The 13,971-nt window shown below is 39.9% G+C and overlaps 1 protein-coding gene across 1 annotated transcript; it reads left to right on the top strand.

Annotated features, from left to right (window-relative positions):
- The first annotated feature begins 995 nt into the window (after window positions 1-995).
- On the top strand, window positions 996-13,563 carry atpv0e2 (ATPase H+ transporting V0 subunit e2). The gene is made up of 4 exons (XM_080879330.1): window positions 996-1,199; window positions 1,771-1,818; window positions 7,953-8,051; window positions 10,199-13,563. The coding sequence occupies exons 1-3, from the start codon at window positions 1,096-1,098 to the stop codon at window positions 8,044-8,046; spliced, it is 246 nt and encodes an 81-aa protein (XP_080735456.1). The 5' UTR covers window positions 996-1,095; the 3' UTR covers window positions 8,047-8,051; window positions 10,199-13,563.
- Window positions 13,564-13,971: the final 408 nt, after the last annotated feature.

Below are 13,971 nucleotides of genomic sequence, written 5' to 3'. Positions count from 1 at the left end.
TCATAATTTTCCTAAAGGCTTGACATCAAACTGCGAGATTTACACGTTGAAAAGAATAGAAAACAATATAATATTTAAAGATCAATAAATTGTACAACTACAATTATTTTTTTGTGGGTTTTATTTAATGTTTTGTCAATAATTTTGTTTTACTTGCATTTTAGATTCATTTATTTCATTCTGTTAACTGTTCCAGCATTTAACTATAATTCCCTATGAGGGTTTAATTCTGAATAAACTATCCTTTTTTTTACATGTATTCACTTCAGCTGAAGATTAATTGAAGATTAAAAATATTAAATCCTGTAGTAAAGCCATCAACAGGGGATATGAAAGGAGCATATACAAATGACATAGTGATTCACATCAAATGCCTCTCAACACATTTTCTACTGTATCATAAGCACCAAATTTTGCTTATAAGACAGCAAATTTAAATATGTACTCATTTGGTTTTCTTTCTTCTTTTTAAATGAAGTTTAAGCTGTTTGAAGCCCAGTAAAAACAATGTTTTTTTTCCAAACTTTATTTGAAATTATAAAGTGAACAGTCAGTCATTCCAGTTCAGTTTGTAAAAAAAACAATGTATTTGAGGGTTTACTTGAGCAGATGTTAAATGTAACAGTGAGGTCAGAGGTCAAATGTGACATGATATTTGGATGTTTAGAATACCAGTACCATTTACTAAAAGGAAGTATACAATAAGAAGCTGTAGCAGAAAAACAAATATGGAAACTTAACTTATTAGAAATTTTTATATTTGGTTATGGTTTAATTAATTAATTAAATATATAGATTTCTGCTGAAAGCATGGTGTGTGATGTGGTGATGGTGAGGGGGTCTGCACTTGCCTCTAATCTGCTGGCATATACATCCGTCCAATCCCCCCGTTCTGTAATGCTGAAAGACAGCAGGCTGAACCAATAAAACGTCGCTTTAGCAGAGCTTTCAACCAATCATCGACAGCAGCGACTGATTTGGGCGGGTCCCTAACAGAAGCGACAGACTGGCTCAGCGGCCATTGAAGCATCTTTATCTTCAAAAGGACAAGCAGAGATTTTTTTGTACATCTGCGGGGTCCTGCGGACTGAAGCCATGGTCTATCATTCTCTCGCCCTGCCGATGATCTGCTTCACCACGTTATGGGCGTTGGTGGGGGTCGTAGCTCCGTTTTTAGTGCCCAAAGGACCCAATCGGGGGTAGGTGGTGTAACTGCTTTTAATTGGATACAATTAACGACATCATTTTGCGTTCCCTTTCATTTGACAGTGTTATTATTATACTTTGTAACTATAATTGTATTTTCCTTGCTGTTAGTGTTTTCGCTGTGTCGGTCGGAAAGAATCTTTAGACATATGCGACGCGCGCGAGCGTGCTCCTGATCCTCTTCTGGTGATGGAGGCCCAGCGTCATCCACGAAACAGTCATTCAGCTATCCCTCCATCCAAACACACACACACACACACACACACACACACACACACACACACACTACCAGTAATTTCAAAGGTCGAGTCGGCTCGTTTGGACAAAAGTCATTCTGATGGTTTTATTTGTGAAAAGCAGAGTACGGGGAAGATTGTAAGTCGTGGAGTCAGGGCCAGTCTCCTTGAAAAACTGTGTGATTACAATATTTCTATCGTTTGTGCATTAATGTCCAGTATTGCTCAGTATGTGACTCGGGATCTAATTTTAATAATGTTTGCTTATGAATGTTATAATAGTAAAAGTGGGCACGTGTGACTCTGACTCCTCTGCTCTCTCTGACAGTGTGATTGTCACCAGTCTGATCCTTACAGCGATCTGTTGCTACTTGTTGTAAGTACCTACTTGCTTACTCTTCTTTGGTATGTAGCTGTTGTCATTTTGCATGTTGGCCACTTTGTTAAGTACACCTGCTCAAGGGCTCATTAATGCAGGGATCTAATTATCCAATCACATTCGAGCGACTTAAAGAATTTAGGTATGTAGACTCCTTGCTGAAGCTCAAACTGATCATTAGAATAGATAAGAAAGGTGATTGAAATATGACTTTGAATGGGGAATGGCTGTTGGTGCCAAGCAATGGTGATCCAGTGAGCTGCAGTAACCTGGGCTAAAATGCCTTGTTGATGCCAGAGATGAGAGGAGAATGGCCAGACTGCTTTGAGCTGATAGGAAGGCGACAGTAACTCAAATAACCACTTGTTACAACTGAGGTGTGCAGAAGCATCTCTTAGCATACAACACTTTGAAGCTTCAAGCCGATGGATTACAGCAGCAGAAGACCACACCGTTACCACTCCTGCTCTTTTATTTAGCACAAACTCACAAAACATTTTCAAAGGAAGACTGTAAAAACAATGTCTGGTCTAATGAGTCTTAGATTCTGTTGCAGCCTTTGGTTGGGCTGGTCAGAATTTGGCATAAAGAACATGAAAGCATGGATCCACCATGCCTTGTGTCCCCAGTTCAAGTTAGCTGTCGTGTAATGATTTGGGGAAATGGCTTCTGCTACACGCTGGAGCTCAAATCGTCTCAAACTCTTGAACATGGCAGTGAGTTGACTGAACTCCAAAGGCCTCCACAGTCACCAGATATTAATCCAATAGAGCACCTTTGAGATTTGGAGAGCGAAAGATAGAGATTGTTAGTGAGGTGTAACTAATAAAGGGTCTGATGTTCAACTGTTTGCATGAAGCTAAAATTTGGTTATCACATAATTTTCTTACATTGAACGAGAATAAGACCGAAATCATAGTCTTTGGTAGTCACACTCCGCTAGACCAGTTAGCTGATGCCCTAGGCCCTCTCGCTAGCCATCTCTCGCTCACTGTAAGGAACCTTGGAGTGTTCCTGGATGGCTCTTTTAAACTTGAGAAACAGGTGTCCACTGTGGTAAAAAACAGCTTTTGCCAGTTGCGTCACATATCTAAAGCAAAGCCATTCCTTCCTTTAAAGGATCTTGAAAAGCTTATCCACACATTTATCACATCCAGATTGGACTACTGTAACTCCCTCTACTCGGGCCTCCAACACTCTTCTCTTTACCGGCTTCAGTTAATTCAAAATGCAGCTGCGCGTCTTTTAACAGGTACGAGAATCTATGAATGCATAACTCCAATTTTAGCCAAATTACATTGGCTCCCTGTTAAATATCGCATAGATTTTAAAATTCTTTTGTTCACTTTTAAAATTCTGAATAATTTAGCGCCCACCTATCTCTCAGAACTACTCCTCTTATACAATCCCAACAGAGCACTTAGATCATCCAATCACAGGCTCCTAGCACAACCTAGGTTTCGAATGAAGTCGAGAGGTGACCGGGTCTTTGCAACCGTGGCACCCAGACTCTGGAATAACCTCCGTGTTCATATTCGTACTGCAGAGTCTATCCAGTCTTTTAAATCACGTCTTAAAACGTATCTTTTTACTTCGGCCTTTGATTCTAACTAGTTGGCTGTTTTAGCTTATTGTGTTGTTACCTATTGTTTGTTGTCCTGTTTTATTGTTTGTTTTAATTGTCTCATGTTTTTACTGACTGTGAAGCACTATGGTCAACACTGTTGTTTTAATATGTGCTATATAAATGTATTTTGATTTGATTTGTATTTGCCACAGGCTTACTAGCAAATTGAGAATTTTTAGAGGCACAGAGGGGACAGGGTCTTTTTACCTGGCTCTATCTCCAAGGGTAAATTTTTGCCAAATACATGACATAAGTTACCATTGGTTTCATAAGAATATGAAACCATGTTATTTATTTTTTTATTTTTAAATTTTTTTTTACTGTAAATAAAATGTTTTTTGTGGCTGTAGCATTTTAGTGACCAACATATGAAGTATGAAAATAAACATCAGTGTTTCCTCACACACAGACCAGGTCAGTGACCTGCCCAGGAATGTTGACTGCTGTGGAAATATATTTGGTGACTCACGTTAGGATTTTTTTTTACAATTTATCTGACAGAACAACACTAGCAGGCAGTCCCCTTGCTCTTATTTTGAAAGTTCAGTCACTGCTTACCATTGAGGTCTGGCCCTTCCTGTGTGTTGTTTGTGTGCCCGTTGAACTCTTGCCAGGCTGATATTGAGCCAGTCCTCAGTGTCATTCAGCTGCTTGCCCACTGATGATCTCACTCCCACAGTCACCCACACTCCAACATCTGGGACTGCAGCTGCACACGTAACTCTTGCTCTACTCTTTAAAATCTGCTCTGTGCTGGAGAGTCACTGTAGTCAGAACCTGCAGCAGGTCATGTGGTGGAAACTCGTGCGTGCTGATACACATGAAGCGAGAAGATCTACAGCTACGTTTTAAAAAGCAACAGTGATGAATAGGTTGTTAATTAAGCAATAATGTTCGTCATAGTTTTCTTCTACAAAAACAAGATGATAATGCATGAGGACAAAAACTCTGATGAAATGTATTGACACTTTTTTTCAATAAACAAGGTGAAAATGGAGATGAGACCCAGATAGAACCAGTTAAGTTGTGTAGAAAGGCGAGCCAAGTTTGGAAGTGGTCGCCTTGTGCAGTAAGGATAGACGTGCTGTTTGATGTCAAGGAAAATAAGACGCTTTGTAAACCTTGTGGATCAACTCTCACCAATAAAAACACTTTTACTCAACTGAATCAACTAAAATCCAACTTTTAACTCGTTATTTCTATCAGCTAACAGCTCCATGCTGCTTTCATGGGAGGCGAGGGAAATCAAGGAAAATGGATGCTCTCTGCCTTTCTTTCTCTCAAAAGCATTAATTATGCCCAATGGGACATCTGTTTTACATTTTACAAGGAGGATACTTCTGCATTGGGTTAACAACATCCCGTGTGTGCTGGAGGCCCTAGAAGTCAAGTTACACACTGATAACAAACCCTGTAAAACATCTGCCACCTGACGAGCTGAGTCACAGCAACGCCATCAGCCAGCTGATTCCTGCTGACACGAGTTTTATTTTGTTTTTGTTTTTCCCAAGTGCAATAAGAGAGCGAGAGAGAGCACAAATTGGGGTTTGGTTGAGACAGAAATCCGAAAGATGAGAAAACTAACCAGGCTTGTTCTCGTCTGATAGCACAACGAAGGTCAAACTGAAAAAGATATGAACTCTAAAGTGTCCCAGTGTTGTAGATGCATATATATGTGTATGCACCTAGTGGGGCTGACTCAAATCTTTCATTTGGCCTTATGTGTCTGTAATTTGTCCATATCTACATTTAAAATACCAGCATACTAATAAGACTACTGAAACACAGGAATGAACCCAGACAGGTAACAAAGACTGAAGGATCTCAGTGGCAGGAAGTATCAGTAATGGCTCAGTTGTTATCCTTGATAAATCTCATAAAGGGTTTGCTGTTTAAGCTCATGTAGCCTACAGTTGGTGCACAGCTGCAAACTGCTTTGCAACCCGCAGCCTCCCCAATGAATCAGTGTGGAAAAATCAGCAGATTATGTTGATGGCAGCTCGTAATCAAAACATCTTCATCCACCTCAGCATGAAATAAAAAGAATTCATAGTTTGTGTTTGTTTGCAGTCTGTGTGTTTTAATATTTGCATTCATATTTCATCAATGTGTTTGTTGTCTCTGATATCTGCTCTGTACTGCGGTTAAGTCCTGCTTCTTCTATCACTGCCTCCAGCTTTGTGTGTAATCACATGGAATGGTCAAAAGAGGTCCCAGAGGAGAGCTGCGCAGCTAAAGTAAATTACAGCAGATGAAAACGACCACGACAGTAACAATATTCTTCTCAGCATAGTGGTCCCGACTGAAATGCTTTATAAAACAAACAGCAGTTTGGCATATACACAAAGTGACATGGCAATCAGCATTCATTTTCAGGGAACACCAGTACCGTGCACTCGTTTGGCTATGGCTCTGTGGGGGACCTGCAAATGTGTAGGAGGGCTCTGGTCCTCTGGTCTATCATCAGAAATGTTCAGTTTGAAAGCAGTCGCCGTTTTAAGGGGGATTAAAAAATGGGGATGCAAGAAGAGGTGGGATGTGCATAAATAAGATTATCATTCTACCACTAGAGGGAGCTGGGCACCCTCAGGATAAACCTCCACCAACAACAGCATTCGTACTGTAAACATACACTGTTTGCACAGTTTTAGCCTGGAAATGATGTACCTGGATCAGCCGTACAGATCTGTTCCACAAATCTCGCTGTGTGTCGTGAGTGTCTGCTGTTCTTTTCCCAAAAATAATAACAAGCTTATTTACGAAGAGCGTTTAAAAACATGCACAGATTGGCTTACAGGAAGAAAAATAAAAGCAGAAAAGGTTTTAACCAGTTTATTAAAAGTGCTGTGAACAAACGAGGAGACCTTCTTTTCCATTTCATGTTTCTCTGCATTGGATAAACTCTTCCTTCGCTCAGGCTACAGACTGCTTTCTACAAGTGTCTACAGTTGGCTTCGGCTAATTTATGACCCAGTTTTCTGCCTCTGGCAGAACTTCAGCAGTAGATACTGGCTACAAATAGAACACTACAGCCAATCTGTTTTCTTTTTCTTATTTTTGGTATTTTTACTGAAGCCCTGAGATAATAACAGAAAGTGTTTGTGTAAGCTGACACTGATGCAAACTGTGTTGGAGGGTTTCTAACACATTGACATTTAGAGGAGCCAGATTGGAATTTCATCTTTCTTCTGTTTTTCATTATTACTATTATTATGTGGGGCAGTTCTACATCCTTCTTTTAACAGTCAGTCGTTGCCTCGATTCTTTGTCCACATCTTCTGAAGTGTCCTTTTGCTTTCATAAAGATAAAAAGTAATTTTGTCGTCTCAGTCAAGACCACTCAGAGAGACTGATTCTTAGACCCTCACCACTCCTTTTTCTTCACCTTTACAAATAAGCGTCCTGCTTAAGTTGCTGTGCCTGACTCTTAATCTGCTATTAATCACTTTTTCTAAATTGACTCTATAATAAGTTCCCAGAAGAGCGTCTGACTTAAAGTCCAGTAAAGAGGGATGAAGGTCGCACTCCTCTCTCTCATGTCAGTTTTGTATTTTAAAAAGATAGAAATTATGATGGTATTGAATTCCTTGTTTTTCTTGTTAGTAATGATTGGCATAAATAACTGATAACGTTTTATAACAGAATTAGGGCTGTGCGATATGACCAAAATCTCATATCCCAATATAAGAATTCTATCGTCCGATAAAGATATAAATCACAAAAATTTAACATTTTCTGTAAATTCTGTGAATCTCGGGCAGCTCGACTCGCGTGAAGTGTTTCCAGCTGGGCGTCGTGTACCTGGAAACGAGTGTTTTAACAGATGCGTGAAACGATGCATTTTTAGACATAAGTTGTAACGGCCGCCGTTTTCTTTGTGAGTATTTATTACACGGCGTGCTGCGAGGAAAAGCCTGTTCTAACGTTTGAGTCTAATGTTTATTTTTTAGCACCTGATGACTCTGTCTTGCTTCTCATCCGTAAATACTCGGCATAATCTTTCACGTGATTCAGTTTATTTTGAAGTCTCAACAGGATCTTGAGCTTTATTGTGAAAGGTTTATGTGGAAAATAAACAAGCGGACATGCGAAGGTTTTACTGTCGTTGTTGCTAACGACAACGCATAAAAACAGGTGCTTGTCCGTCTGTAGTGTGGTTATATTAAATATAAGAGAAAGAGAGAACTTTAAGAAATTAATATAGCCACTACAGTGACCATCAAAACGATGAAAAAATATTGCCGTAAACAGTTTATTTTGCGACACCACGAAACAAACGATAGCGTTTTTATATCGTCATCCGATATATATCGTCATATCGAACAGCCCTAAACAGAATCATTTTTTTAAAAGTTGCTTCAATTGGAATCAGATTTTTTTTTCCAGCTCATACGATCGAATGGTACCGTGACCTGGTTACAACCATGATAAATGCACCCATGTTCTTTCACCACACTGATGGTGCTTTGTCATTTATCTGCTCTCTCTCACTTTCTCTTTCTAGTTGGTTGATAGCCATTCTGGCCCAGACCAACCCTCTGTTTGGTCCTCAGCTCAAGAATGAAACTATATGGTACCTGCGCTACTTCTGGGAGTAAACAGGGTAAGTTTGCCTGAGCAGGACCTCAGAGGCAATGCTGAGGTTTAAATTTATCATCTTAAATGTTTATATGCTGATTATATTGCTTTATAAGAAAGGCCCAACTCTGAGTACACTCTGTGCCAAAAGTGCTGACAGGAAATTACATGCTTTTGCAGAGCGTGCTTTTGCAGCTAGAAAGTGAAACCAACTAGGCTGTTGGATCGAAACTTAAAGTGTGGTGTGACGTGGAGAACAAGTATATAAATACTTAGGCTTCCGTTTGTGCTTCAGACCTTGGGTTGTGTGTTTTGTGTTCAGGTCTCCATATCCCGGATATGTAAAATAAAGATCATTTTTAAAGTAAAAGGACCACTTCTGAGCTGTGTCTTTTTGGCCGTAAAGAATACAAAAGAACCGGGATTTAATACTTGTTGCCACTGACCCGGATTCTTGTGCGGCTGAGGTGACTAATTTGGACCTTAAGGTACGATCTGATACGAGGTGGACAACAGACCGGTCTAAAAGAGTATAGGTAAGCGCAAGCCTGTTGAAAATTGTGCACATTGGATGAATTCTAAATTAGTTGTCCACCGAATTGATCATTGTTACCGTTAAATGGCTCAGTAGTGGAAATTAAACTTAATTATAAAATCTGTTAAGTAGATTTCAGGTGACATGTCCATGATATGATGACAGAATCTAAGCAAAGTGGGTAACTGGCTCACTGAATGTCAGTCCAACACAAGAAATTGGCATTAGCACCATTTTCCTGTCTCCACTATAAACAGCTACAAATAACTACTTAAAAAATACATTTATTTAGTTATCTATAATGAGATTACCTGTACATAAAACAGAGCATCTTATTAGAATATCTGACCATTTAACATAATAATAGTAATCTCTGCCAGACAGACGTTCAGTCTAAAGACTACTTAAGGTGGCTTTTTTAAGAGGCTGCCCCCACAGCCTAGTATAAGATATATAAGGATTATTTTGAGCATAATCATGCAAAGCTAGTCTAGATGATTCCATGCGTTATCCAAAGGCAGCACGGTGGTGCACAAACATGCATGCTGGGTGTAGTACAGTCCAGGAATAAGTGTGGAACTGGAAATGAGCTTAATAGGTCACTTTTATTTATGTAAAATCTCAAATTGTTTATATAACTGTTTCTTTTCCTCATAATTTTTTGGGGGGTGTCACCTGGTTGTATGTAATGTCCTGTTGTTACCAGAAGGTGGCAGTTGAGGACTGCTCGGATATGATAAGCGACTGTAATTATGCTTGAAATGCCCATCCCTGGTAAAAATTAAATACAGTCTGTACAGTCGCTGCAGAATCACAGATCTTTTTAAGTACACCCACACACTGAACATCACCCTTCAAAACAAAAGCTCACTGCTGATTTTTTTTTTTTTTTTGTCATAAAATGACCATTACTGAGTAAAAACAGTGGCTGTTCATAAATGTTTACTGTGGAAAAAAGACTTTAAGTGTAATCAAATCAATGAATTGGATGAATTACGGGGTAAGAAATACACAGGTTTTTATGTAGAGACCTTTTGCTACATATCACCATGTGCATGTGTCGTATATGTGGACCTTTAAGAGTTTAAATGAATGGTTATTTCATAGCTGTGTGGAATCATTTTATGTTTCAAAGAAAAAAACCAAGCCGTTGCCATAGGCAAACAAATTATTGAGAAGAAACCTGAGAGCTGTTTCGTTTTTCTGTATTTCCTTTTCTGCCACTCAGTACCATCAGTTCCTGCGCCTTCATTTGTTCTTCGCAAATTAAAAAAAGAAAAGAGGGAAAAAAGCTCAGTTTTTCAAATTTAGAGCACAGTGGGGGGAAGAAGAGGAAAAAAGCTCACTACTAAACAGCCCCTGGGGACAGAGGTGGCATTCAGGCGTGAATATTTATCAACTCCACGGAAATGTGAGCCGGGTGAAATAGAAAATAAGGGCACTTTTATGAATTTTCAGAGGACATGTTTGCCACACGAGTCCCCTGATGCTTTTGGTCACGCAGCGCTGACAATATTTGAAAGAGGCTGTTCGGGGTGGGGGTATTGTTGGCTACAACAAACAGGCTGGTTCGATTCACGCCTTAAGATGACATATTTGTGATTGTGCTGAAATGTTTGCTTTCCTTTCTGTTGCAGGGCTGTTCGATGTGATGCCTCTCATCTTTCCTGTCCTCTGGTTTGCTCGCCTTTAGTTTCGGCATGTCCTCAAACACCCGAGCAGCCTGCAGAATGGGTGGATTCATTTTGTTTTGCCACCTTGTTTTTTGTAACCTTGAGGAATCTTAAGAATAATAAGAGTTAAAAAAAAAAAAAAAAGCTGAATTCATCCTGTGACTACAGAACAAACCAAGATGAGGAAAGTGAAGCGTAACCACCCCCCCCAACCCCCCCACTTGAAATGTGCAATCCTTTAGTTTAGTTCCGTGTACATATTTTCTTTTTGCGTTGCTGCCATCGTCAGCGAGGAACATGGATTTCTGTGTGTATTTATTTTGGCTTGCTGACACTGATGTAAGCCCGGTGTAATCACCTCAGTGTCCGCGAGGTCCTGTTATATAAGTGTTGTTACCCGTGATGTAATGGGGTGTGAGTGTGAGCGCGTGTGCGAGCGTGTGAAGAGTTCATTAATGTGGGCGCTTGGACCGCGGCCACGAGAATCTCCTGAAAGCACGTAAAAAAAAATGAGAAAAAAAAATAAGCAGAGAGCGATTCCTTCCACTTTGGGGGCACTTCAGCGTGAAACTCCCTCCCACATTCCCTCGTGCTCCGCACCACGGAGGTCCTCGTTGCCATGGTGATCTCATCGCCCAATTCAGCCCCTCTTCACTTGACCCCTTTTGATGAAATCCTGCCCAATTCTCGCCTGCCTGTGTACAGATGCACTGTAGGTTGTACTGTAGGGACGTGTTTTTGGAGCAAAGCTGCAGATAGATTGGGTGTTAACATCTGCTATTTTTAAAATGTACCTTCAAACAACGCTTTCACTGCATTCCTCATTTTAACTTTAGCAAATAAACTCAGACTCTCGAGAGCTTTTAGAAAACAAAGCGATGAAAAAGTGCGTTATTAAAATAAGATGTGAAGAAACCTGCAGCATTGTAACCTCTGATAGGCTGAATATGAGTTTTTTTCTAATTCAAAGGCGAACAATCCCCGTGCATGCATCACTAATTCTTGTTTGGGGAAATAATGACAAGTGCTCTGAATTTATTTTAATATAAGAAGTCTTATCATTGCAGTTATTGGTTATTTATCTTATTTCATCTGCAGTCCCTGCCCTTATAATCGCACACAGAAAAAAAGCATGTACACAATAAAACACCCCCCAAAATTAGTTCATTGCACCTTACCAGCCACTGCCACAATTACACCTCCCCTCTCCAAACCTTGAGCGCCCGTCCTTCCCTCCTCCCTGGAACTCGCCCTCCCTGTCCTCTTCTATGAAACCGCTTTGCTTCAGCCAAAAAGAATCCAAATCAAAATACAGCTACTTTTTAGAAAGACCAAATTGTGTTCTGTCTTTCCCCCCCCCCCCCCCCCCTTGCCTTTTTCTGTAGTTGTGGTGGTGGTGGTGTGAGTCTAAAATCGGATGTGTAACAATGTGTGCATTACAGCAGTTTACACATGCAGAGCCCCGTGTCACTGGAGTGCAATTACACTTGATTACACTCTCAAAGTAGCCTTTGCTCACCAGTAAAGTTTGTTGTAGTTGGTATTTAGTTTCTCTGCAAGTAAACCAGAGTGTGTAAACAAACATCACATGGACTCCCAAGTAGCTCATTTATTCGACAAAGTTTTGGTGACTTTTAACTGCACGTAAAAGACGGGCGTGCCCACGGCGGCGGCGCGCATTGGTTCGTGAACACCTGCTTTTGAAGCAGGTCATCGTCTTTGTTTTTTGAAACTGGACGTGATGAGCACGGGCAGAAATGACTGAGAAACCGAGGAAAACTGCGGCCTCATATTTTTCTTTAGTGGCTTTTTTTCTTTACAAAGGACTGTATTTACAAAAAGTGAACACCATGTTGTATTAAATATAGCTTGCCATCGCCAGTGTGTGAATGTGTGTGTGAATGGGTGAATGACTGAATGTAGTGTGAAGCGCTTTGGGGTCCTTAGGGACTATAAAAGCGCTATACAAATGCAGGCCATTTACCATTTACCATTTTAAATAATACTTCAAATTTTCAAACTGAGACTAGAAACTCCTCAAGAAGGTGTTCGTTAGGGTCACAAGTTAAGGGTCAAAGTAGTCTGTTAGTGCTGGTAAACCATAGACTGGAATATATATATAAAACATAGATGAAACCACCATAACGTCACCCACATGGATGTGAAGACCAGTGTACAAGCCTCAAACGGAGCATTTCAACTGTCAGCAGCATGTGTGACATCACCCAGTGGTTTTTCAAGTCCCAATTTGATGCCTCCAGATGTCCTGGTTGCAAAACAAACGGATGGCATAAAATCGTTAGCCAGTGATCTTCTTTCCATTTTAAAACACGATTCGACACATTACTGAATAAACACATTTTTTATTCGTGTGACCCGAGATGAGTGACTGAGCCCATACACTTCTTTTTAAATAATCAAAAAAATAACACCTAGCCAGTGAAAAGGTGTCCATGCTGTGCAGCTTACTCAGCCTTTTCATCTATTTTACTCTAAATTGGACTATAATTTGCAAGGTGAACATGCTGTATTTTTTTTTTAAAAGCTTGAAACTACTAATTGACACCATAAACTTACAAGATGAAAGAATGCAGGTTCAAGGCATTTCTACACTGGCTTTACTTTCAGACCTAAACCGCCTCCATCTTTTATATGCAGTCTTTTGTCAAAACAACCATGTCTTGTAACTTTGGCACTGTTTTGTCTTTGTGGCAGTTGACTGCATGTGAAGAAAAGCTGAAAATGTCTCTGGTTTTGTCCTGACATCTGAATTCTGTTAGACGTTCTGACCGTACAGTTTTGTTTTGGGTTTGTTTCCTTTGGTTAGGATTACCATAGGAAACAAAGCCATTACATTACAGTATCAATCCCACTCATCATAAAACAAACCACAGTTTGCTTGCAGAGTCAGTCCGTCACTGGACACCAAATGTCATTATTCTCCCATATCCAAGCTAATCGACCTAAAGGAGGGAACCGCTGGGACGTCAGATAACCCGTGTAAAATGTGCAGAGTATGAATGCTAAAAAAAAACATTCAAATTTTCAATTTCATTTCTTTTTCTCGTGACTTTTTTTCCTTTTCATTTTTGATAACTGGCTACTGTTCATTTGTTAAATGTTCCTGGCAGCATAGACGAGGATAGATTTTTTTTTTTTTAAGTGTGTTAAGAGTCACCATGGTAACAAACATTCAATAAATCACAAATCGGATTGTTTATGGATTTGGGACCCTGTATGTAACCTTGTATTACTGTGAAGTAAATGCTTGTATGTGAGTGGCACTGTATGTGAAATACTTAATAAAGAACTATGTCTCATAGGATACAATCGCACTCTTCAAGTTATTTATGTTCCATCTGAGCGTTGGCTTTCAGTTGTGGAAGAAACATTTGCAGACACACCGAGAATATACAGGCATGAACTGACTGGTCAAACATACAAACACTGACAGGCAAAGTTAAAGAAATCGTTAAACTGACTACACTTTGTTGCACACTAAGCCACACCCCCATGCAAAACTGTTCACGAATGATTCCTAAATACAAAGAGCCCAAAGTGATGCCCCAGCTTCTAAATTTGCCACGTCATAATCTAACCAAGCATTCAAAGGATACAAAAGTCCCATCCCAAACTAGCACTAACCAAAGAAATTCCATGTCCATGCCCATACAGTCAGGTTTTTTTTGGATTTGCACATTGTTAGGAATGTGATTTTAATCATATTTCAAGTGAGA

Source organism: Rhamphochromis sp. 'chilingali' (assembly GCF_963969265.1).
Source record: "Rhamphochromis sp. 'chilingali' genome assembly, chromosome: 4".
Classification (NCBI taxonomy): Eukaryota; Metazoa; Chordata; class Actinopteri; order Cichliformes; family Cichlidae; genus Rhamphochromis; species Rhamphochromis sp. 'chilingali'.
The sequence above is the reverse complement of the archived record's forward strand: the minus strand, read 5'-3'. Positions and strand labels throughout refer to the sequence as shown.

Excerpts from the sequence above, each read along its gene's own strand:
- atpv0e2 (XM_080879330.1), top strand. The coding sequence starts at position 1,096 with ATGGTCTATCATTCTCTCGCCCTGCCGATGATCTGCTTCACCACGTTA. Across the intron at positions 1,200-1,770 it reads CCCAAAGGACCCAATCGGGG|TGTGATTGTCACCAGTCTGA; the intron begins GTAGGTGGTGTA and ends TCTCTCTGACAG. Across the intron at positions 1,819-7,952 it reads GCGATCTGTTGCTACTTGTT|TTGGTTGATAGCCATTCTGG; the intron begins GTAAGTACCTAC and ends TTCTCTTTCTAG.